This window comes from Elephas maximus, chromosome 25, assembly GCF_024166365.1.
Source record: "Elephas maximus indicus isolate mEleMax1 chromosome 25, mEleMax1 primary haplotype, whole genome shotgun sequence".
NCBI lineage: Eukaryota > Metazoa > Chordata > Mammalia > Proboscidea > Elephantidae > Elephas > Elephas maximus.
Genome location: NC_064843.1, coordinates 4788999 through 4812103, shown reverse-complemented (window position 1 = coordinate 4812103; position 23105 = coordinate 4788999). Strand labels below are relative to the sequence as shown.

The window sequence follows — 23105 nt, the reverse complement described above, 5'->3', positions numbered from 1 at the left end:
GCTGTGTTTGGAAATGCTTGTACACAAATGCTGTGGTTACACATTCCGAGTCCTAGTCTGTAAAAGCGCTGCTCGACAGCGTGTGATGAGGACGTGAAGGTACAGCACAGTTCACACAGTCTCAGGGGCCACCAACCCCCTGCTTCCTGGAATGGCCCTTCGGCAGACAGAGGACCACGGGTATGGGAGAGTGACCCTTCAAATAGCTTTGCAGTTACAAAACAGCAGCCCATGCAACAAGGTAAAAAACGACGTGACACCCAACGTGCTAAATAGGAATTGTTTATTAAGGCTTGTATTCTCCTAGAGGACAGTTATCCAGCGCTGCCCGTTACTCCACACGGCAGTAGAAGCTCGGAGAAGGTGGTACGTTCCAATACAAGTCTAAGTAATGCAGCGTACGTTACACGAGAGGCTGTGGCATGTAGCTCCAGAGCCCTGTCTCTGGTGTGGTGGGCACGTGCAGACGCGGGGTGCCAGAGCGACAGGCAGGAGCACCGCTTCCATGAGCAAACTCCGGCTTGGTGGTGGTGGGTTCTTCAGTGGCTCCCTCACGCCACAAAAACACAACAGCAAATCAGTTCTGCAAGGGTTTTGTTCTATGTTTTTTGCCTTTTTTTTTTTTTTTTTAACACATTCAACAGGAAAAAAAATCAGACCCACACGGTCAAAGTGACACAGGCACACCACGGCCCGTCTGCGCGCCCAGATCCTCCGTGAAGCCCGGCAGCTCTGGCGTGGTGGCCCGTCTGCGCGCCCAGATCCTCCGTGAAGCCCGGCAGCTCTGGCGTGGTGGCCCGTCTGCGCGCCCAGATCCTCCGTGAAGCCCGGCAGCTCTGGCGTGGTGGCCCGTCTGTGCGCCCAGATCCTCCGTGAAGCCCGGCAGCTCTGGCGTGGTGGCCCGTCTGCGCCCAGATCCTCCGTGAAGCCCGGCAGCTCTGGTGTGGAACTTAAACTCAGGAGGCTCAAGGGAAATTAAATGGTCTGCAAAACGCAAACCTCAATGCTGAGCCAGATCTAGAGCGGTCTGCAGAACCTCAGCACAACGAGTCATATCACCATGCAGCCACTGACAACAGAGCCACGGGGGGACAGCAGCCTGCGGGACTGGTCCACTGACTAAGGAAGAGCGGGCGTCCCCAAGAAAACACCACAGTTTTCACCAAGTTTGAGAAATTAAAATTCTATTTCCCTTTCTGTCTAGTAAAAAATCAAATGGGCAGATAAGCCTTTAAGACAAACACCAACAGATAAAAAAAAACAGCAACCCAGCCGACCAAGGTTCTTGTCAACCTTTTGACTTCAGTATCTAATAGAAGTATTTTAATAGAACCCTCGAAATGACAAAACAATTCATGGTTTCTTATGTTTGCTATGAAGCAATAAGGGGGCAAGAAATAAGAAGCCTCACTTAGAGATATTAAATGACTGTAAATATAATAACATAATTTCTGCCAAAATAAAAAAAATCTTTGGGCTGTATTAGGTTCTTGTTTTGTTTTTAAGGATGCTTGTATTTTGCACTAGGTCAGTCTGATTGATAAACTGACAAAAAAAAAATACACCTTTATTAGTGAGCTCTACAATATTATAATACATAGAAAACATACAAACAAGTGCAGACCCATCTGGGCAAAATCAACTACAAAGAACTTAGAGATGCAACAACTCGATCCCTGCGCGAGAAGACACGGCGGAGCTGGCGCCGGAAGACAGCACCAGGCATACGTTTTTTAAACTTTGTTTTTCAAAGTCAAATGTTGGAACATATGTGAAACGGGCTTATTCTTATTGTTTGTTTCGATTCTGCCGTTCCTGTAAAAAGAGGGAGAAGATTAACACACCGAGTGACCACATACGTTAATTCCCTCAGAGTCTCAACTCCCGGTGCACCTCCACTCTGCGGTCAGACCCAATGGGGAGGCCAGGCATCCTGGATGCCCCAGCAATGACCTACCTCCCAGCTGCGCTGTGCCTGTCCCTATCCCGAAGTGCCTTTTCTATAAGCACAAAAATGCCACCACTTCAACCACAGGCCACCCTGCTTGCTGGGGCTCTCACCTCCTGGTTTTCTCCTTAAATGTCACTGTCATTTTACAAGGAAAAACACTTTAGAAACAAAATTTGATGCCCTGAGGAAGAAGCCAGCACACACCCTCTGCAGGAGCCAGGCTGTGTTCTCAGGTCTCGTCTCCTTCAACTGCATGTGGTGCCGGGGAACCCACCCACTGTAGTGAGAAAGGAACGGGGCCTGAACCCCATGCTCCTCTCTACACCAGATGAAACCAAGGCCTCCACCAGCACCTACTTTTTATCTACTTCTCTGGCCAGGTTTATTTCCTGTCACCGTAAAGCAGACTCTTTTCCAAAGGACATCTGGCACAGGGGCACGTAGTTTACCTCTGCACCTTTCTCCACGTCACCTGCCTGGTTTCTACGCAGCAGGGTCCAGAGCCACCTCGATCCTTTCCTTACAACGCCAGCACCCGCAGTCAGCCCCGGACACGGAAACACACCGTCCAGGCCTGAGTTACATGCGCCCGGCACTGCTGCCCTCATGCTCGAGTGTACTAAGATACAGACAAGCGAGAACCACTGTGTGGGGAACCCGCCCCACGACAAACACCCAACACTGGCAGCGTTACGTCTCAAATATCATCCAAGAACTGGCTCCTCTCTTGCTGACCGTCTCCAAGTTAATAAACGTCCCAGCATGCCCCACAGACCTCAGGCGCACTGTGTGCTGTGTGTCAGAGGGAGCCTCATCCCCCGCCACCAACCCCCTCCAGGCGGTTGGCATCCCGTGGCTCCCCAGACCCCTGTGGCGCTCTTTAAATCAGACTTTCATCTTCAAAAGCTACACGTATTGCATCAGCAAACTGAGCAGGCGGCCACCAATGTTAAGAGCCAGCATCTCCTCCCTACCCTGAGCTCTACAGCTGCAGAAATTAAGAAACGCTGTATTCTGCATTCTCTTAAAAACTCACAGGTATGGATCTTCCTGAAAAGCCAATCCAGTATCTCTTTTGAGACCAAAATGGCTCCTCGTGATGCCATCAGATGAGTCAAATCTCGAACTGCTTTGTCCCCTCCAACCATTATAAATAACTACAAAGCTCACCGTGTGCTCTTAAAAAACACTATTACTCACAAAACTGCTCAACAGTCTCTTCACAAAGAAAGAAAAGAGAAGGCAGACAGGCTGTAGAGCTCATTCTTGGAGGAACAGCCCACAACGGGGATTCCTGCTCTTGCCTCAATTAACAGGCACTCGACTTCATCCAGTCCCCAGATCAAGGGTGGCTCCCCAGCCCCGTGTTGATGAGGCCGGAACACCTGCGGCCAGCGCCAGCGGAGCGTGTGTGAGGACGTCTCTGCGTGCGTGAGGGCGTCAACATCTGAACTTAAAATGGATGGATCACTCAAAGTCTTCAAGGTTTTAAGCACTCTTGGAAGTGACTGTCTGCAGATTAACAAAAAACAAATTTGACAAATCCAGGCCTTGGTCTGACAGTTACCACAAAAGCTGCCGCTTTTCTAAGAAATCACCACGATTCCAAGTTTACAGTTGAGGTGAGATGGCGCAGCAATCCTACAAAACGCTGAGTACGTTTTACTCTCCAATCGCTAATCTACTTTTCATAATTATGACCGTTTAAAAGCAGTGGATCCTAACTCCAAAATAATAACTAAAGGGTGGGTCTGTTCTTAAATGTCCTGGGCAAGAATTCCAAGGTTGAATGGCTGGGCAGCCTCAGAGTCACCCCAACAGCCTATAACAGATGAGGCCCTCCCCCGAGGCACCTCAGCCTGCTAACTCTTACAAACACACTGAAGGGGTGCAGCATTTAGAAGTCCACCTTGAAAGCACGGAGGGCTCTGGCTTCTGTGTGAACAGATAACCCACCAGATATGGACTCTGGTGCCCCCAGCCTGACTCTCGGGCCCCGCAGGTCAGCCACCGAGAACATGCACTTTTGACAAGTCCCCACAGGACAATGACACTGCTGGTTTGGGGACCACTTTCTGAGAACCTCTCACATTCCTACACAAAGTCTAGTGAGTTTGGTAAATACCTGAAATTCTACCAGAGCATCTGTCAGTTTCAATCACAAGAACTAATTTAATTCACGGACTAGAAACTTTCCAGCTTGCCTAACTCATGGTTTGGGGAAGGGCTACAACACCCTCTCCTACAACACCTCACGAGTTCACTCCCAGGCAGGGCTCACTACTTAGTGGTGGGGGACGGGAAAGGCCGGGTGAGAGCCCAACTCCTGACTAGGGGCCAGGATGGCAAGGCCACACGCAAGCAGCGCATCACCGACACAGGAGCCTCATTTCGCGACACCCAACACACAATACTATAGCTATCCTGAGCACCTGTGATTACACTGCCAAGCCGATGACAGGTAAAAATCTATCCCAAAGTTCATCACAAACCTTTGGAACCAAGTAAGTGACAGGCAAAATCCAAGTACTACACTATTTAAGCAAACGATCCACATACACAAAAAGCCAGTTGCTAGTTTAAAGTCCATTAAGAACATGAAGCTTCATTAGCAATTATTCCTATAAATGCAGCAAGTCGGAATCTTATACCTAAAAAGCTGACGTACAGAATTTCAGCGACTCAACGACAGCCTCTTCTCCTCACCAGAGCAGAACAGGGACCATCGCTTTTTCAGCATTGAAAAGCCTCAGTTCTTTGCAATATGCTTAACATTTCAAACTGCTAATCATGTGACTATACACCCCGATTTACACGCCTTCAGGTGAGTGGTATCTTCTTGTAAGCTAGAGGACTGACTAAGGACTGGAAGCCCATCTACTATCAACTAACATTTCAGTTCAGAAAGGACATTCTAGCACCAAAAAAGAGTCTCTGGACGACCTCTCCCAAGGAAGTGTGCCCCAGCGTCCTTGTCTCTGGGCCGGATGAATACTAAGGACCACCTCTCAGGTGAGCTCTAACAGGCGGGGCTCTGGCAGTCTCCTTATGAACTGTAATAGGGAATTAGGACGATGATTTCAGAGACCCAACGTACAGGTGTTTCACGGCTGGCTATAAACATCTGCCATGTATTATTACAAAGGGTCTTGGGCCCCCAACCCCTTGCCCTGCCCCCTTGCTGCCATTTTCTTTACTACCCCAATGAACAAGGGTAAGTTTCCAAAGCCCACAGGATTTTGGGTTCTCAAAAGAAATAAGAAATGACCTGTGGGCCCACACTTCCCAACTGCTGAGCAGCTGAGCCCCAGGAGCCCTCTGAGGGCTGAGGTGATGATGAGACTCCAGCCCTGAGCAGCCTCGCTGTCCACCCCAGTGCTGGGTGCACAGTGTTTTTCCATGTATTCCTAGCTTGACAAAAGTCAGCATGCACCATTCTGGAAAAAATCGTTACTCGAAAAAAGAACAAAATAGAAAGAATGACCCTCGAGTTCTTCATAACTAAATCTGTACACTGTGGTGCTAATTAAGTTTCTCAAAAGATTAAAAAGTGATCGAAAGTTGCGCAGTGGCATCTGCTCGAACGTTACCTGGGTCATTCTGGGTGAACATGCTCTGGAAAGGCCACATGGTGCTGGCAGCGCCTGCCCAGTGACCACACCCTGACCAGAAGGGACTGTCACACACAGCACCTGATGACCTCTGCCCCTACCTGCTGCTGGCCAGCGTCTCCTCCCGCCTCAGCCTTTTCTGCCCATAGAGCTGTCTGGTTTAGGCACAAAGACCAAAGTGAACGTGTACCATCGGTGCCCCATCGCTCATGTCCGCATGAGAAGTCCACACTCACCTTGCGCACCACCTCCTCCTCCTCCTGGCGCTTCTCATAGTGGGAAAAGTCGTCAAAGATGGAGGTGGTGTGCTTGTAAGAAGCAATGATCTTCAGCACTTGCTTTGCTTTCTCCAAGGGCACCTCCTGGGTGTCGCGGGAGTTTGTGACGGGCTTGTTGTCGTTGTTCTCCAGCCGAATGTGCCGGAGCTGGTTGTTGGGCACATCCTTGACAAAAATCCACTTGACATCAAACTTCCCCTTCCACTTGTCCTGAGACCAGACCCCTGCACTGGTGCCATAGTCCACCGGCGACTTCATCTCTGCCACGCCACAGAAGTGTCCGCTCCCGTTGACACTGAAGAGCAGGTAGACGGGCCCCTTGCTGCCCAGGGAGCGGAAGGCACCATCCAGGCGCTTGTTGCCATGCTCCGTGCTGCACCAGATGGAATACTTGATGGAGCGGTGGACGTCATCCTCCGAGTAGCTCTTGATGATGAACACGCGGCCGCTCCTGAGGTTCCAGTCAAACTCTTTAGGGTTGTAGCTGTGGGCAGCTTTCAGTTTCTCAAGAACAGGGTGTGATTCCACACTTGGGGCCAGGTTGGGCTGGGTATTTCCAGGAGAGTTACTATCGCTGCTAGCCCCTGTGCCCTGCCCAAATGCTGCGTTCCTGCTGCGTGGGGCCACCCAGCGGGTCTGGGGTGGCTGCTGAGTGTTCTGGTACTGCGGCTGGGCCAGAGCTGGCGGCTGGGCCAGAACAGGCTGGACAATCTGCTGTGGCTGTGGGGCCGACTGGGGGGACGGCGTCTGCTGGGGAGCTGGGGCCTTCATCACAGGCCCCTTGTTGTCCCAGGTGCCGATGTCCATGTTATGCTTGATGGGCGGGGGTGGCATGGCACCGCCCATCATGGGCCCGCTCTTGGCTTTCATCTTGGGCTGTAGCTTTGCCGGCTTGCTGGCAATGGCAGCCCAGGAGGTGGGTTTTGAAACTGGCATGTTCACGTTCGCTACCCCGTTGCCAGAAAGAACACTGGCCATCGCGACACTGCTCACGACAGACCCCACAGTCTTGACTGCTGACGTGGCCACATCCCCAATCTTCAGGCCCACCATGCCCTGCTCCAAGCTGTTCATCCCGGGAGCCTTGTTGAGTGTGTCACTGTGGAAACCCGTCTGTCCATCCACAATCGTACCACCCAGGGAACTAGGCGGGTAGGTGTAGCTGCTTCCATACGCTGAGCTCTGAGTCTGCTGCCCTTGAGACCCGCTTGTCCCCCATGCAGAAAAGGCAGGGTTTTCGGGGAAAAAATTAAACCTATGCTGATAGATGTTGTTCCCCAGGCCCCCGGGCTGCCCAAAAACAGCATCATGCATGAAGTGATGGTCTCCGTTGCTGAGCTGTCCATAGGTGGTGAGGTACGGAATGGGAGGGTCCCCTCCGGTCGACCACGGGGCTTCATTGAGGGAGTAAGGAAACCCAATGGACGGAGGGTAGTAACTGGACAGGTAGGGGTCCGTCATTGAGGGGTAGCTGTTACTCTGTGAAAACAAAAGCGTGAAGAGTCAGGCGCTTCCACCTCTCGCCGTGTCCTGTTTACAAACTCATCAGGAACAAGATCGGCGCGGCACTGGGCTCTCCCTCCCAAAGGAGAGCAAAAATGGCTGGTGAGAGAACACAGTGACGAGGAAAGATGTTAAAGAACAAATCCTGGCTGCTGTCCTAAAATGCAAAGGCCCCTTGCAATGATCAAGTCCAAATTAAGCCACTAAACCAAGCAAGCTCCGTGAGGACTGGCCGTGAACCAGTCTACTCACAGCCCCTTCTGCTTTTACTTGGAAGTATCCAGAAACCAGGCAGAATAATACAAGAAGTGACCCACGGAAAAGCACAAAGCGTATCCTGCAGCAACACCGCTTACAATGGGCTGTGCGGGCAGTGTAGTGGCACAAGGTCACTCGGAAGGCGCTCTATCGGCACTTGGAGTGTGCAAGGCTATGACCAGGGGCCCCGGACAGACTGGCTGCAAACTTGCCGATGACTGCACACAGCCCGGGCCACCTGCCTCTCCGTCTGCACGCAGAGTGTGCTCCAGAGAGCACCCCTTCCCACACCTCTATTCACCCTTCAGGGCCTCCTCAGAGGCCCCTGCCCCACCTCTGAGTGCAAGGGGGACCTTTCTAGACCGCTCACCTCCGGTAATGTGGGTTCAAAAAAAACAACACCCAAATTGAACCCAAATGCTTCTTCATGATCTAAACTCGAAGGTCCTACCTACCTCTACCCTGCAAAAACCAGCACACCCAGGAAAAGGGACAGCACCAGATTAATTATGAGTGAGCACACACCTATGCACATGCACATGCAAGCGCACACAGGAAACACAAGGCAGCCAGGTGTCTGGGAACGAGAGGTGCTTGGGGAGGCCGGGCTGCAGCTGCCTTGGCAAGACCTCCACCCCTCCACGCCTCTTGTGATTTGTCAGAGGGGTGGGGGCGGGGTCTACTGCGAAGGAAGCAGCACTAACTGCAAGCTCACTGTCATCAGTCCAGTGGCACTACAGATCTCACGGGAGCACTGAGACTCACACACCACAGAAGGAAAAAGATCACTCCTAACTTCAAGTTCCCAGATAAAAACAAGGTGCAGTTGAAGAGTCTCCTGAAAACCCTGCTGCAGACCCACAGAGCTGTCCTGATATGGAATCTCGAAACGCTGCCAGATTTCTCATGCCCACACCCCTCTTCCAAGTACCTCCTCAGCACAGGTTTAAGCGCTATCTAAGCAGTAAACATGAGGTTTAAACACGACTTTAAATCGGCTCTGCCAACAGCTCCTAAAAATCCTAGCAACACCTTCCCCTTTGCCCAGTCACCGGGCCACACGGTAAACTGTGTGCTGTGCACCCCACCTCTATCTTATGACAATCTTACCAACAAGCCATTTTCTATTACATCTGGCATGTTTCCTTCAAAACTCTGAAAGTAAAGCAAAAAGGTAATTGGAAATCCAAACACCAAACTTGTTGCCACTGAGTTGATTTCGACTCACAGAGACCCTGTAAATCACAGTAGAACTCCCCCATGAGGTTTCCAAGGAACAGCTGATGGATTCGAAATGCTGACCTTTCAGTTAGCAGCCAAACACTTAACTATTGCACCATCGGGGCTCCAGGCTATTGCAAAGCTATTTGAAATAGGTCTCTGTGCACAGTAAGGAAATCTAACTTTAGTATTGCCTGCACTTTCATACAAGCTAAAACGCTGGGTACAGCCTGCATACGGCCCTTCCTCCCTTCCCCTTCCCGTCCAACACTGGTTGTAGGGCACGGGTGCTGACTGTCGAGGCCTGAACTCACACGAAGCTAAACCTGCCCTTTCTGTAACTGGGCCTGGAAAGGCAGCCCCACAGGCGGAGGGCACAGTTGCAGCTGCATGTAAAGACACACAGTGGGCCTCTTTTGGAGCCTGCATGGACCATGGGACCCCTCCTTTGGCCTTCTGCAGCGTCACACCCAAGCTCGGCCACCACCAGGCACCAGCAAGGGCTCTCCAGACAAGAGGCTTGTGATGTAAACATTCCTCAGCTGTGCAGCTCCAGATACCAGGTAAGAAGCCATCTACTTAGCCGACTATGAGACTCCAAGTTACACATAGGCAAGTTTATTTATAAGGGCTACAGTTGCACAAACTCAAGTTTTGGGAACTCGCCACCCCTGACTTCAGAGCAAGTCTGTTCCAGTTTCGGTGAACGGAGCCATGCGGGACAGTGCAAGTGACACTCTGCTGCCCTGACCGTGGGCCCCAGCTCTCCTCAGAAGACCCCAAGTGGCTTTCACACCAGACATTCTAATGACAGCCTTGGGGATAACAGGGCCTCAAAAAAGTCAGGCCGACACATTTACAGGGGTAAATTAGAGTCTACTGACATAATACACCCCAAACCCGGGACTCTTCGGGCTCCTCCTGGTGACTAAGCCAAAAATGAAAAACAACACATCCCCTAAGACATTGTAAATATTCAGTGATATTCACTGGTGGCACAGTGGTTAAGCGCTCAGCTGCTAACCAAAAGGTTGGCAGTTCGAACTCACCAACCACACCATGGGAGAAAGGTATGACAGCCTGCTTCTATAAACATTACCGCCTTGGAAACCCTATTGGGCAGTTCTACTCTGTCCTACAAGGTCACTGTGAGTCAGAGTCAGCTCACAACAACAATTATCCCTAGATTGGCATTTCCTTTGAAAAACTAATCAGTAAAATATAAGAAAGTCATGAATTTATCCTAGATTTAAGAGCAGAGCTTTTCCATACTTACTCAAATTAGCCACATTAAAAACAAAACAACTCTCGTTCAAAACAACCAGAACCACTTACATGGAAGTTGAAATGTTTACTTCCTATATCCAGTTTTCTGAGAAGGAAGGAATTCTGAATTATTCAAATACTTCAAGTTTCACAAACAATAAAGTGATGCAGCCATCACAGTGACAGAGGAGGGACAGAGTCACTTTAGAAACCCAAGATGTACACAAGGTTTTTGGAGTACGTTGAGGAGCATTAACTTAGAAAATGAACAAACAAAAACCTTGACTAAATTATGCAAAAGGCAAAATGATCAAGGGCAGTTATAAAAATGTCCTAGGGCTGAAGCAGGCCCACCAGCCCTTAGCTCCTCGGAAGCAGCCTTGGGGACGCGTAACAAGTGTTTTTAAAGAACCATCTGGTTGGCTGGTAACTTTTCAATCTGCTTTCAAGGCTGGCCCTTCTGAAGCTGTGATTTTACTCCCTTTGCTGGGCGGGTCCCTACGCAGAGACGGCAGTTTCTGACACAATCTCTCTGCATATTTCATGCATCAATAAACTTACAGTTTTCAGAGTCCTACCAATAAGAATCACGTTAATATTCAACTGCATCCTCCCAACTGCATTTCTGCTAAGTAATCATGATGGCGAATTCTTGGAAAATGTACACATCAGTGTGTATTGTGCAAGAGCCCACATTTCTAGATGCAAGATACAGGAGACGGAGGCCACGCACAAGCACCGCAGGACACGCCAGCTTGGCGAGGCTGGCCCTCTCTGTCTGTCTGCCCGGGGCACAAGCCGACAGGGAGGGACTCCACAGGGGGCAGACACAGTCTGACAGAGCTCCTATCTGGCCAGTCTTTGTGCTGCTCGGTGAAAAAACAGCCCCAAACAATAAACCAGAGAGAAATTTTTAGCAGCATGTTGAGCTCAATTTTCAAAACTCACCTGTCTTTTTTTTTAAACTGAAATCTCTCTCAAGGTCAGAATCTTCTTTCCAAAAGAGTGTACAGCTACAAATTTCAACTTATTCATGTAAAATAGCATTAACTAACGGTATGCACAGGTACTTCCAGAGGTGCCCCGATGAGACCCAGAAGACATCCGGAATCTTAAAAGTGCACACACATGCACACACCCCCCCCCCTAGTATTTCAGGCAACTCTAAACCAGAAAACCAAACCCACTGCCATCAAGTTGATTCTGACTCATATTGACCCTACAGGACAGAGGAGAACTGACCGATAGAGTTTCCAAGGAGCGCCTGGCGGATTCGAACTGCCAACCTCTTGGTTAGCAGTCATAGCACTTAACCACTATGCCACCAAGGTTTCCCAAGCAACTCTACTCAAGTCTAGATACAATCCCTGATTAACAAGAAAACTTGATTAACAGTGTAGCTTTCTAAAAGAGCAGTCCAAGAGAGTCTAACTACAAATCACCCGCATATGCACATTTGACAATCTAAACTGTTAAACATGACTTTATTTGGAGTCAAAAAACCACATTTGGCTTTCTTAAAAGTGTGCACTAAACAAAAGGAAACGGGGGAATTTATAAAACTTTCTCATAAAGTGAATGTTTCATATCATACTCAGAACAGAACTAAATTACTGAAGAGGAAAAACAAAAAGTTCCAGTTCATTCCTTCCTGTTCCTGTTAGATGCGAGTGGGCAATCAGGCCTGCCAACAAGTATTTTAAATTGCAGGGCAGATGCCATGTCCCATGCCGAGGTGCCTGAGTTCACTCTTAACGATGCCAGGCACGGTGGTCTTGGCAGGCCAGTGGCATCCATGCCACGCTCAGGCAGATATCCTCACAGGCAGTGTCACCACTCTCGAGGGTAACAACCCCATCATGGAGTTTTACAAGGTAAACTGCGCTTAACCTAACTTAAAGGGCTCTGTCAAAGTAACTGCAAATTAAAAGATGGGTAGATAGAGTTAATAAGGATTCTGGGTGACTGAAATCTTACTGCACATATTACGGCAGAGGAGGTCCTTTTAAGCTCAAAAAATTCCACCTGCAATGAACAAGCACCTTCTCATTTTCCTGCACCTTAACTTCACAGGATTTAAAAAAAGAAATTTGTCCAAATATCAGTAACACGCTGTCTTAGAAAAAATGTAAAAGGCATGCTCTTATATATTTTCCAAATCATCCGAAGTATTCAAGTGTCTCAAAACAGTGAAGACACAGTAGCCTCCAACTGACTACTAGAAGCCACATGTGACTTTTTCAAGTACCACAGGGATGATGGAATGTTCACTCACCCTAAATGCAGTAATGGTTTCACAGGTGGGTACATGTGTGTAAAAACTTATAAAACTCTACACTGCAAGTATGTGCAGTTTATTGTGTATCACCATTGCCTCAGCAAAACTGCTAGAACACAGGAAAACAAGTGCCAGGAGGTTCCCAAACACACCTGGAGAACTGTCAGTATATTGTCATGGCCACATCAGATGACGTCTCTAAGCCAGTCATGAATCTTCTAGCTGGGTGGACTTCACAGAGTGTCCTTAATCTGAGAACTGGGAACCAAAACCTAAGTGAGAACTTTTCTAAATAGCAGAAATCTTCTTCAGAAAAATCAAGATCAGGGGTAATGACAATCCCCAAATGGCTCATGACTACAACAGTAGTACTGGGAGAACCCAAGGCAAGGAGGCAAAAACGATGTAACAGCTCCAGGTGAAGAAACAAGCGACACATACAAAGACAGAAACGTAGTCATTTGCTGAACGTGTCAGAGGAACACCCCAGAGAGTCAGTGAGGAGCCCCAGCTCTACTACAAACTGCTCCATGACTGTGAACAAACCACATGCCCTCTCTGGCCCCCCGTTTCTTCATCTAGAAAATGAAAGGGCTGGAAGCAATTCTGATCTAAAAGCACGCCTCTGGTACATGCTTCCCATACCCCAGACCAGTTGGGCATTTCTAGAAAACCTGTTATTGACCAATAAAGAGCATGTATTTAGTCACATCATGTACTGACTAGCCACCCTGCTGTAAGTGCTCATCTAAACACAAAGGATGAAGATGCCATCTTGGGCTGTTCACTGGTAGCATTGACCTATGCCACTGTCTTCCCACATGGCCTCCACCAGGGCGGCGCAGGGCTGTGGCTACGCTGCTAACACCAGGAAGAGTCTGGTTCATTTTTCAAAAAACTACCCAAATCACACAAAAGCTTCTAGCTTATAAAGATGTATCTCAGAGTGAAATCAGTCAGGTGCAAAAGGACAAATATTGTATAACACCACTATTACAACATCTCGAGAAATAGTTTACACTGAGAACACCACATTCTTTTGTGGTTACGAGAGGAGGGAGTGAGAGAGGGTGGGAGAAGGGTATTTACTGATTAGATAGTAGATAAAAACTACTTTAAGTGAAGAGAAGGACAACACTCAATACCGGGGAGGTCAGCAAAACTGGACTAAACCAAAAGCAAAGAATTTTCCTGGATAAACTGAACGCTTCGAAGGTCAGCGAAGCAGGGGCGGGGGTTTGGGGACCATGGTTTCAGGGGACATCTAAGTCAATTGGCAAAATAAAATCTGTTAAGAAAACATTCTGCATCCCACTTTGAAGTGTGGTATCTGGGGTCTTAAAAGCTAGCAAGCGGCCATCTAAGATCCATCAATGAGTCTCAACCCACCTGGATCAAAGGAGAATGAAGAACACCAAGGACACAAGCTAATTATGAGCACAAGAGACAGAAAGGGCTACATGAACTAGAGACTGCATTATCCTGAGACCAGAAGAACTAGATGGTGCCCGGCCACAAACGATGACTGCCCTGACAGGGAACACAACAGAGAACCCCTGAGGGAGCAGGAGAACAGCGGGATACAGACCCCAAATTCTCATAAAAGACCAGACTTAATGATCTGACTGAGACTAGAAGGACCCTAGAGGTCACGGTCCCAAAACCTTCTGTAGGCCCAGGACAGGAACCAGTCCCAAAGCCAACTCGTCAGACATGGATTGCACTGGACTATGGGTTGAAGAGAGATGCTGATGAGGCGTGAGCTACTTGCATCAGGTGGACGCTTGAGACTATGCTGGCATCTTCTGTCTGGAGGGGAGATAGGAGGGTAGAGGGGCTTAGAAGCTGGCAAAATGGTCACGAAAAGAGAGACTGGAAGGAGACAGCAGGCTGTCTCATTAAGGGGAGAGTAACTGGGAGTATGTAGTAAAGTGTATATAGGTTTATAAAGGAGAGGCTGACTTGATTTGTGAACTTTCACTTGAAGTACAATACAAATCATTCAAAAAAAAAAAAGTATCTCAAGTGTAGTGAAGCAACCCTCCTCTTTTCTTTAGCAAAGAATACTGTTACAGGTATTCAAGGCACGTAAGGAAAAATAAGACGTTAAAAAAAAACACACACAGATCCATTTAAGTTCTTGCCATTAGCCTCTGGTCAAAAGCCCATCACCACGGCCAGGTCAGGCCTACTCTGCAGAACTCTGCTTGACCAGAGGAGGAGGGGCGTCTCAGGAACAGAAGAACCACGGTCTCCCTGCCCCTCAGCTGCTGACCTGCCCGGTGCAGGGGGAGAGGTGGGACGCAGTTTTGATGCTTTAGAGAAGGCAAACAGGCAAGACGACAGGCTGACTAGCTTTATTCCACCACAGGGAAGTGGCCAAATCTGGCTTCATTCGTATGATAAAGCAACCACGCTTGGCGCATTTTAAAAGTGACGGATATTACATTTAAACCTCTACCTAGCCCAGAGGTTCTCAACCAGGGGAATGTATACATGTCTGGTGACACTTTCGGTTGTCACAACTGGTGTGTGTGCACATGAGGGGGTGCTACTGGCATTTAATGAGGTAGCGGCCAGGGATGCAGCTAAAAATCCTACAATGCACGGGACAGCCCCCCGCCCCCCGGAAGAATGTTCTGGTTCAAAACATCCACTGTTGAGAAATTCTCAACTACCAGGAAACCCCGGTGGCGCAGTGGTTAAGCGCTACGGCTGCTAACCAAAAGGTCAGCAGTTTGAATCCACCAGACACTCCTTGGAAACTATGGGGCAGTTCTACTATGTCCTATAGGGTCGCTATGAGTCGGAATCAACTTGAAGGCAGCGGGTTTTCGGTTAACTACCTAAGAAAACAGGGCAGTTGGGATACACTGGGCCTTGTATCAGATACTGCTCAGGGCTGTAGGGACACCACCTAAAGTCTTCTTCTCACAATTCTATGAGGACTCACTACTATCTCCATCTTAGAGAAAAAGGACAGTGAGGTCCAGAAAGGGTACACCTCCTGACGAAGGCCACATACTGATCGGCAGTGGAGCTAAGCTTCAAACTCAGGATGTAGTCTGGCTCCAGAGTCCAGTTCTTAACCACTCTACTAGACAGTCACAACCGCCCAGAGCTAAAAGCATTTCACCAGAATGCTTCTGAGGATGCATACCCTGACCCTTTGTCAAAGACACAGCATTACTGACCCACAAATGCTGGTGCCAACTTGCCTTGTATTTGTGCCCCGGCCCCGGGGGGTATTATTTCCTCCAGAGAGAAAGCTGAGCCCACCATCTTCACTTCACTCACGACCCATGTTCAACGTGAGGCCTGTTTTCAGAGCAAAAACCTTCATTCACATTCTTTTTAAGACTTCTAGTACCTTACAATCTGCCCCTTTTGTTTAGAATTAAAAAAACCAGAAATATGACAGTAAAGGTATACTACAGAACTTAAACTAATGTTAAAATAAACACAGGTTCGCAAAACAAACTCACCTGATTTGACTGTCCAGAAAGATAGGGCTCAAAGTCATTGTCGTGAACAGTATCCTTCTGATGCAAAGAACCATTCTGTACTATTAAGAAAAGTTGTGAGATGTTACCTTTAAATTTTAAATAATTACTTTCAGCATGCAAATTAAAGGTAATAAGTCTATTTTATCAACCTCTAGTTGAAATTATACTTTTACTTAAAAACGTATGCAATCTGCCTACCTAAAACTGATGTTTACGCAATTAATTAAAAAGAATGCCGAACTTTCGATAATCTCGTTTGCAAATCTGAGGAAGACTCGTTTGGCAAGATGTATGACAATACATAGGCATAAACAAAATGATGCCGGGGACTGGTAGCCAGGTTTTAGTGAAAATGATACCATCTGAAAAGATCTGCTTATACTGAACACAGCCCAGAGCCTCCAGAAGCACTCTGCACCCAGAGAGTCCAGGAAATTCTGCCAGGGCTGTAACCAAAGGGCTTCTCTCAAACTATCTGGCTCTCCACTTATTTTCTAGTTACAGTGTTTAGCCAGAAAACCAAAGTCAAGGTAAATAAAGTATCAGACCTCCTCCAGTTTTAAAACATGATGGACCATTCTTTGGTCACATCCGAGTAACACACATACTAGTTAAAAACGCTCTCGGGAGAAAACACGAAGTGTCACTGGTTCTCAAGGAGCGAGTTTTGAGGGTTTACCCCAAGCTGGGATACCACAAAAGACCAAGACATTGTAGCTTTTCAGGGGCCACAGAACTAGCTTACCCGGCCAAGGGCCGGCTGGCACCATTCTCCCGGGGGCCCTGGACACCCTCCCCTCCCAAATCCTGTGCAGTTTCCATCTTGCAGCACTTTACCTCCTCCTTTTCCTTCCCCCCTCCCCGCCCATCAACGATCCTGCGGTGGGAGGGAAGAACTGAAATTACTTTGGCTACTCATTTATTAACTTTTTCCTCAAAAGCCCCTGTCTTCACCCTGTCAAGTCTCCCCAAATACCACACGATGTAAAGTTTTATCTCTACGAAGCTCACGAAGAAGCGTTTTCGGCTCTAGACGCAGCTTCCCAGGCCCTTCTTGCCCATATGGTCCACTCCACACTTCGAGCCGCTCGTTTCCTCCTCCACCCCGGGCCGCCCCAGAGTCGCCGGGAAACTTCCCTCACCTTTATTATCTTGTCCTTTCGTTCTCTGCATCGCCGCAGGCCGGGACGTGCGGGCAGACGAGACCCCGGGGGGGAAGAGGGAAACAGAGTTATTCAGAGAGAGCCCCCCCGGCCCGCCGGCCCGCGCGCTCCACTCCGAGCGGGCCCGACGCACACGCGCCCCGGAGGCCCCGGGCGTCGGCCCCGCGACCCGGCCCCGCGCCCCGGCCCGCTACCTGAGGGTCCACGCTGGTGGCCGACATGCTTCATGAACAGCCGGGCGGCGCGGGCCGGGGCGCCCGCCGGCTCGGGCCTCCGCGCGGCCGGGCCCCAGGCGCCGGCCTGTCACTTCCCGCGCTCGCGGCCCGGGCCCGCCGCTGCTCCGGGCGCCGGCCAGGCCGCGGGGCGGCGGCGGGCGGCTGCGGCTGCGGCTCGGCGCGCTCGCCTGCGGCGGCGGCAGCGGGCGGAGGAGCGGCGGGCCGGAACGCTGGCGCTGTGAGGAGGCACCGACTCCAATGGCGGCGCGGCGGCGGCGACTGCAGGAACGAGGCTGCGCGGACGTCAGTGCGCGCGCGGAGCAGGCCGGGAGCCCTCCGACGGCCTCTACGCGCCGCGCGCTCCGCGCCTGCGCACTGCCGCCCTGAGGGACGAATTTCGCGCCTGGGTCCTAGCCTCGCGCGGCGGGGCGGGGAGGGGGAGGTGGCGAGCCCGGGAAGTCACGTGGGGGGCTTCCGGCGACCCCGCAGGGCTAGCAGGAAGCGGGTTGTGGGCGAGGGCCCCAGGTGGTGGGCGGTGGCCCCAGGTGGTGGGCGGCGGCCCGGCGCCCGCATGGACTACGGGCGAGCGGTCGTAAGAGTGACAAAAACGCAGTCTCGTGTGCTGAGCACTTGAGGTCTGCGGGCACCCGCGGATTTGTGACTATAACCCTGTTTTTTTTCCTCACTCCCCGAACTCTTGAGGAAGCAACGGGGTGCTTATCCAAGACCACAGAATCCAAAGAACACAGAACAAGGGCGTGTGGTCCAATACAGCTGTGTACAAGTTAGATTTCAGTCCCCCTGCAGCTCGCTGTGCCAGTGGTTACTCTTTCTGCAGCTGACCAAAAGGTCGGCAGTTCCAATCCCCCAGCTGCTCCTTGGAAATCCAGTGGCGCAGTCCTACTCTGCCCTCCTGAGTCTCTTTGAGTCGGAATCACCTGATGGCAGCAGGTTTGGTGTGGTTTGGCAGCTCGCCGGCAAACCGCCCCCACCAATGCCTACCAGTGCCGAATATTAGAATATTCCGGCATTCATCCCTCAAGCTGGAATTGCTTTTATCACTATCCCGAGGGTGTGGACACGCCTCCCGGGCTTTGTAAACTTTGTCTGCAGCCTGGAAAAAAAAATTTTTTTTTTCCTCTGCAGCTTGTAACCTCCTGGAAGGAGTCCTGAGCCCCGAAGCCTCCCTGAGGTTCTTTAGTGAGCGCTGTTGGGTCTCCCAGGGATTCGCTAGCTTATACCCAGTTTACACATTAGGTTCCCGTGGGAGAGTTCACCCGTGCAGCGAGGAAAAGAGAAGCTAGCCCCGCTCTGTGCCCTAGTTCTGGACCAGCAGGGAGGGCTTTTGGTCTTTATTCCAGGCAGGGCTTTGAACTGGTTCTTTTCTGTTCGAACCCCTGCTGAAAATTTGCGTTTCCACCCCCAGATGTACTGAATCAGAATCTGCACGATTGTTGTGATTCTTATGTATAATAAATTTTGAGAACCATTGATCTGCTAGAGTTTCTCAAAATTGGTTCCTAACAAGCAGCGTTAGAGTCACCTGGGAAGTTGTTTAAAAAAAAAATAATAATAAACTGCTGTCTAGTTGATTCCAACTCATAGTGACCCTACAGGACAGAATAGAATGGCCCCATAGGGTTTCCAAGGAGCATCTGGTGGATTTGAACTGCTGAACTCTTAACCCCTGTACCACTGGGACTTGTTAGAAATGCAGATTCTCAGCAGGGGCTCCAACGTGTTCAAAGCCCTGGTTCCAGGGGCTCCAGCTGGTTCAGTCGTGGCCAATGAAGTGAAACTGGAACAGACACGAATTTTTACAGTTTGGGTGATCTGGCACAATAACTGGAACATAAAAAATTACAGGTCAAAGCCCTGGAATAGGAGACTCAGAAAAGGCGTGCTCAGCCCTTTCAGAAGCCTGATGCATGAGATTGGATCATTAGCAGGCCTGTGGAGAGTGACACACATTCAAAGGGATATGTTCCCACAGGCAAGAGATTTGGTTGCTATGCAACGCATATGCTGCCTTTGTTTTCTAAGAGGGAGATTAGGTTTCTAGTATGACTTTGACCTGTAGTTTTTCCCGTTCCAGTTACCATTCTGGCTCACCCAAATTTTAAAAATTGAGGTATGTTCTGATTTCGTTTCCTCAACCATGACTGAACCGGAAGTACCGGTAAAAGCCCTGCTTTGTTTGAGAATGGACAGCACTTGCTGGCTTCAGCTTTGCCAGGAGAGCCCTGACCTCATTTCCCAACCCCCACAGGGCCACGGCCTGGACACCCCTTTGGCTCAGATGTTAAATCCAGGCCCAAGGCCCATGTCCAATCCTGTCCCCACAGAGGCTTTGAGCTGGTTTTTTTCCTTCTTTTAGCTCTAGGAAGTGTACCATCCTCATGTGGCCCAGGTCTAGGTCTTGGCTATGTGGAGCCTGCCCTCTGGAGGAGAGAGATGTGAGGAGACCTGGAAGGCTGGCCCAGGTGGAGTGTCAGTCAGGCAGCAGTCCCAGAGTGGTCCCCAGCAGGCAGTACATCAGGCACATGATTCACTTACAGTGTGAATAGTGACCCCAGAGTCACAGTGGGCTCCCCAAGACAGGGCTAGATCCTGGGGCCAGCACTGTGGAACCAGGGTGTCTGGATGTCTGGCCCCCTGACAACAATGCTCACCTCCGCAGAGAGGGCAGACAAGGCACTGTTTAGCCGGTTTTGACAAGGAAGGCCGCTGCTAAAAAGTTACTTATCACTGGTCTCCCTGAAGCTCTGATGCCGCAAGATGGGAAAGGCAAGAGGCATGTCTCTGATCAATCCAATCCTGATGCCAGCTGCAGTGCCACAGCTCTGGCTCAAATCATCAAGAGTTAGGACAGATCTCACAGGGCACAGTCTTCCGACCACCAAGTTTGCCCAGGACTTCAGATGCCAGCTGCAAATTCAGGTGTCCCTGGGACACCTGCATTTCTGACCCGTAAACTACATATACAGAGATCCCCACTAGCCCTCAGGTTCAATATTCACTAGAACAACTCCCAGAACTCAAGAAAGTACTATACTTAGGATTACAGTTTCATTATAGCAAAAAATACAAAAGAAGAGCAAGGTCTGGAAGGGTCCCGAGTGTGGATCTTCCCCAAGGACGCTTCACTGTTCACCCTCCTGTGCAGTGCTGCCTGTCACCAACCAGGATGCCCTTCTGGCTTCCTTGTCCAGAGCTTTTATTGGGTTTCATTGTTGCCGAGTGGAAACCCAAAGTTCTGCTCAGTGTGACTTGTCTCAGCCAATAAACACGAGATTAAGGTAGGAGAGTAAAAAGGCATCTTTATTTCATTGCTCAAGGAAAGAACAGCGGGGACTGCTCAGCAAGGGCAAGGGGGGAAGGTTACTTTTAAGGGGTTTACAAGTAGGAAGTTCATACAAGTTACATCAGCAACATTCTTAATCATACTCAGCAGGTATAATGGGATTTACATATAACTCCATGTAGCCTGTGTTCAGAAAATGGCAGTTACAGTCAACCCAGAGGTGGGGAAGTTACTATGTATGAAATCTAAAAAGTTATCCTGAATGTCAATATGATGCCTAAACTGGCTTCCACCGATTTCCTCTAGTTTTGGGCAGCAGCTAAGGAGAGGGGAACCAGGATTTTAAGGAAAAGCAACAGGACAGTGTCAAGCAAAGGAACCAGGATTCTAATGCAAAGCTACAGGGCGTGCCAAGCAAGCTGCTTGAAACAGTGGAATTTTCCACAGCCTGGGAACCTCTGTCTTATTAGTCAGCCTGATGGATTGAAACCTTGGTCACTGATTAAACTCAGCCTTCAGCCCCCACCCCCCCAGAGACTGAGCTGATATCACCTGGTGCGTCTGTCTCAGGGCCTCAAACCATAATTTTTTCCATTCTGGTTACAGTTCCAGTTCACCAAAATTTTAAAAATTTGGTTCTATTCCAGTTTCCCTTAGTTGACTGTGACAGAACCAGTTCCAACCTGTTTACTCTCCAACCTCAAATTTATATTCTGCAAATGGATAACCTGGAACAATTTCATCTGAAGAAATATGGCTACCAAATTCTTTCCTGATATTGCATTTTTATATTAACTCCAGTTTTGTTCATCCCAAGATTTTGTAATTAGTTTTGAGAGTAGCAATATTAAACTATTTCTACACATTCATTAATAATTAAAGCTAAAGTGACAATAATGTTCAATAATAATCACTGTCTCAAAGCATTTCAATACAAAGAAAAGCAAGATGTAAAATATATTATTTTTTAATTCTATTATTAAAAATATACTAGAATTCACTGCAGCACTGAGTCACTTTAAAAATAGTATCGTGATTTAAAAAACACTCCTAACATACTGTCTAAATATTAAATTGAAGATTCAAAATACTTTTTCAGTAGGAAATTCTCAATACTATAAAATACACTGAAAACAATTTTGATGTAAACAACATTTCGCTACTGACACTTAATACTAAAAAAAAAAAAAAAGTTGCCATCGAGCTGATTCCAACTGTTCTGGTTTGAATTGTGTCCCCCCCAAAAAATGTGTGTCAACTTGGCTAGGCCATGATTCCCAGTATTGTGTGATTGTCCACCATTTTGTCATCAGATATAATTTTCCTATGTGTTGTAAATCTTATCTCTATGATGTTGATAAGGCAGGACTCAATCTACTGGATTAGGTTGTATCATAAATCAATCTCTTTTGAGATATAAAAGAGAGAAGCAAGCAGAGAGACAGTTAGCCATTGGAGAAATGCAAATCAAAACTACAATGAGATTCCATCTCACTCCAACAACGCTGGCTTTAATCCAAAAAACACGAAATAAATGTTGGAGAGGTTGTGGAGAGACTGGAACACTTATACACTGCTGGTGGGAATGTAAAATGGTACAACCACTTTGGAAATCGATTTGGCACTTCCTTAAAAAGCTAGAAATAGAACTACCATACGATCCAGCAATCCCACTCTTTGGAACATATCCTAGAGAAATAAGACCCTTTACAGGAACAGATAAATGCACACCCATGTTCATTGCAGCACTGTTTACAATAACAAAAAGATGGAAGCAACCAAGGTGCCCATCAATGGATGAATGGATACATAAATTGTGGTGTATTCACACAATGGAATACTACACATCAATAAAGACCAATGATGAATCCGTGAAACATTTCATAACATGGAGGAATCTGGAAGGCATTACGCTCAGTGAAATTCGTCAGTTGTAAAAGGACAAATATTGTATGAGACCACTATTATAAGAACTCAAGAAATAGTTTAAACAGAGAAGAAAATGTTCTTTGATGGTTATGAGAGTGGGGAGGGAGGGAGTGAGAGGGGTTTTCAGTAAGTAGATAGTCAATAAGAACTATTTTAGGTGAAGGGAAAGACAACAGACAATACAGGAGAGGTCAGCACAACTGGACTAAGCCAAAAGCAAAGAAGCTTCCTGAATAAACTGAATGCTTCAAAGACCAGCGTAGCAGGGCTGGGGGTTTGGGGACCATGGTTTCAAGGGACATCTAAGTCCATTGGCATAATAAAATCTATTAAGAAAACATTATGCATCCCACTTTGGAGAGTGGTGTCTGGGGTCTTAAATGCTAGCAAGTTGCCATCTAAGATGCATCAATTGGTCTCAGCCCACCTGGAACAAAGGAGAATGAAGAACACCAAAGACACAAGGTAATTATGAGCCCAGGAGACAGAAAGAGCCGCATAAACGAGAGACTACACCAGCCTGAGATGAAAAGAACTAGGTGGTGCCCTGCTACAACTGATGACTGCCCCAACAGGGAACAAAACAGAGAACCCCCGAGGGAGCAGGAGAGCAGTGGGATAG

General features: G+C 48.6%; 1 protein-coding gene across 3 annotated transcripts; it reads right to left on the bottom strand.

Annotated features, from left to right (window-relative positions):
- Positions 1–266: 266 nt before the first annotated feature.
- YTHDF1 (YTH N6-methyladenosine RNA binding protein F1) lies at positions 267–17342 on the bottom strand. Of its 3 annotated transcripts, none has more exons than XM_049869406.1 (5): positions 17230–17342; positions 17015–17039; positions 15852–15931; positions 5799–7319; positions 267–1815 (listed from the first exon to the last, which is right to left on the bottom strand). In XM_049869406.1, exons 1-5 carry the CDS (start codon positions 17254–17256, stop codon positions 1789–1791), a joined length of 1680 nt encoding a protein of 559 aa, XP_049725363.1. In that variant the 5' UTR covers positions 17257–17342; the 3' UTR covers positions 267–1788. The 3 variants fall into 3 exon arrangements, with proteins under 3 accessions (XP_049725363.1, XP_049725365.1, XP_049725364.1); XM_049869407.1 differs by lacking the exon at positions 267–1815 and adding an exon at positions 1822–3463; XM_049869408.1 differs by lacking the exons at positions 17015–17039; positions 17230–17342 and adding an exon at positions 15585–15684 and having other exon boundaries at positions 15852–15933.
- Between the last annotated feature and the right edge of the window lie 5763 nt (positions 17343–23105).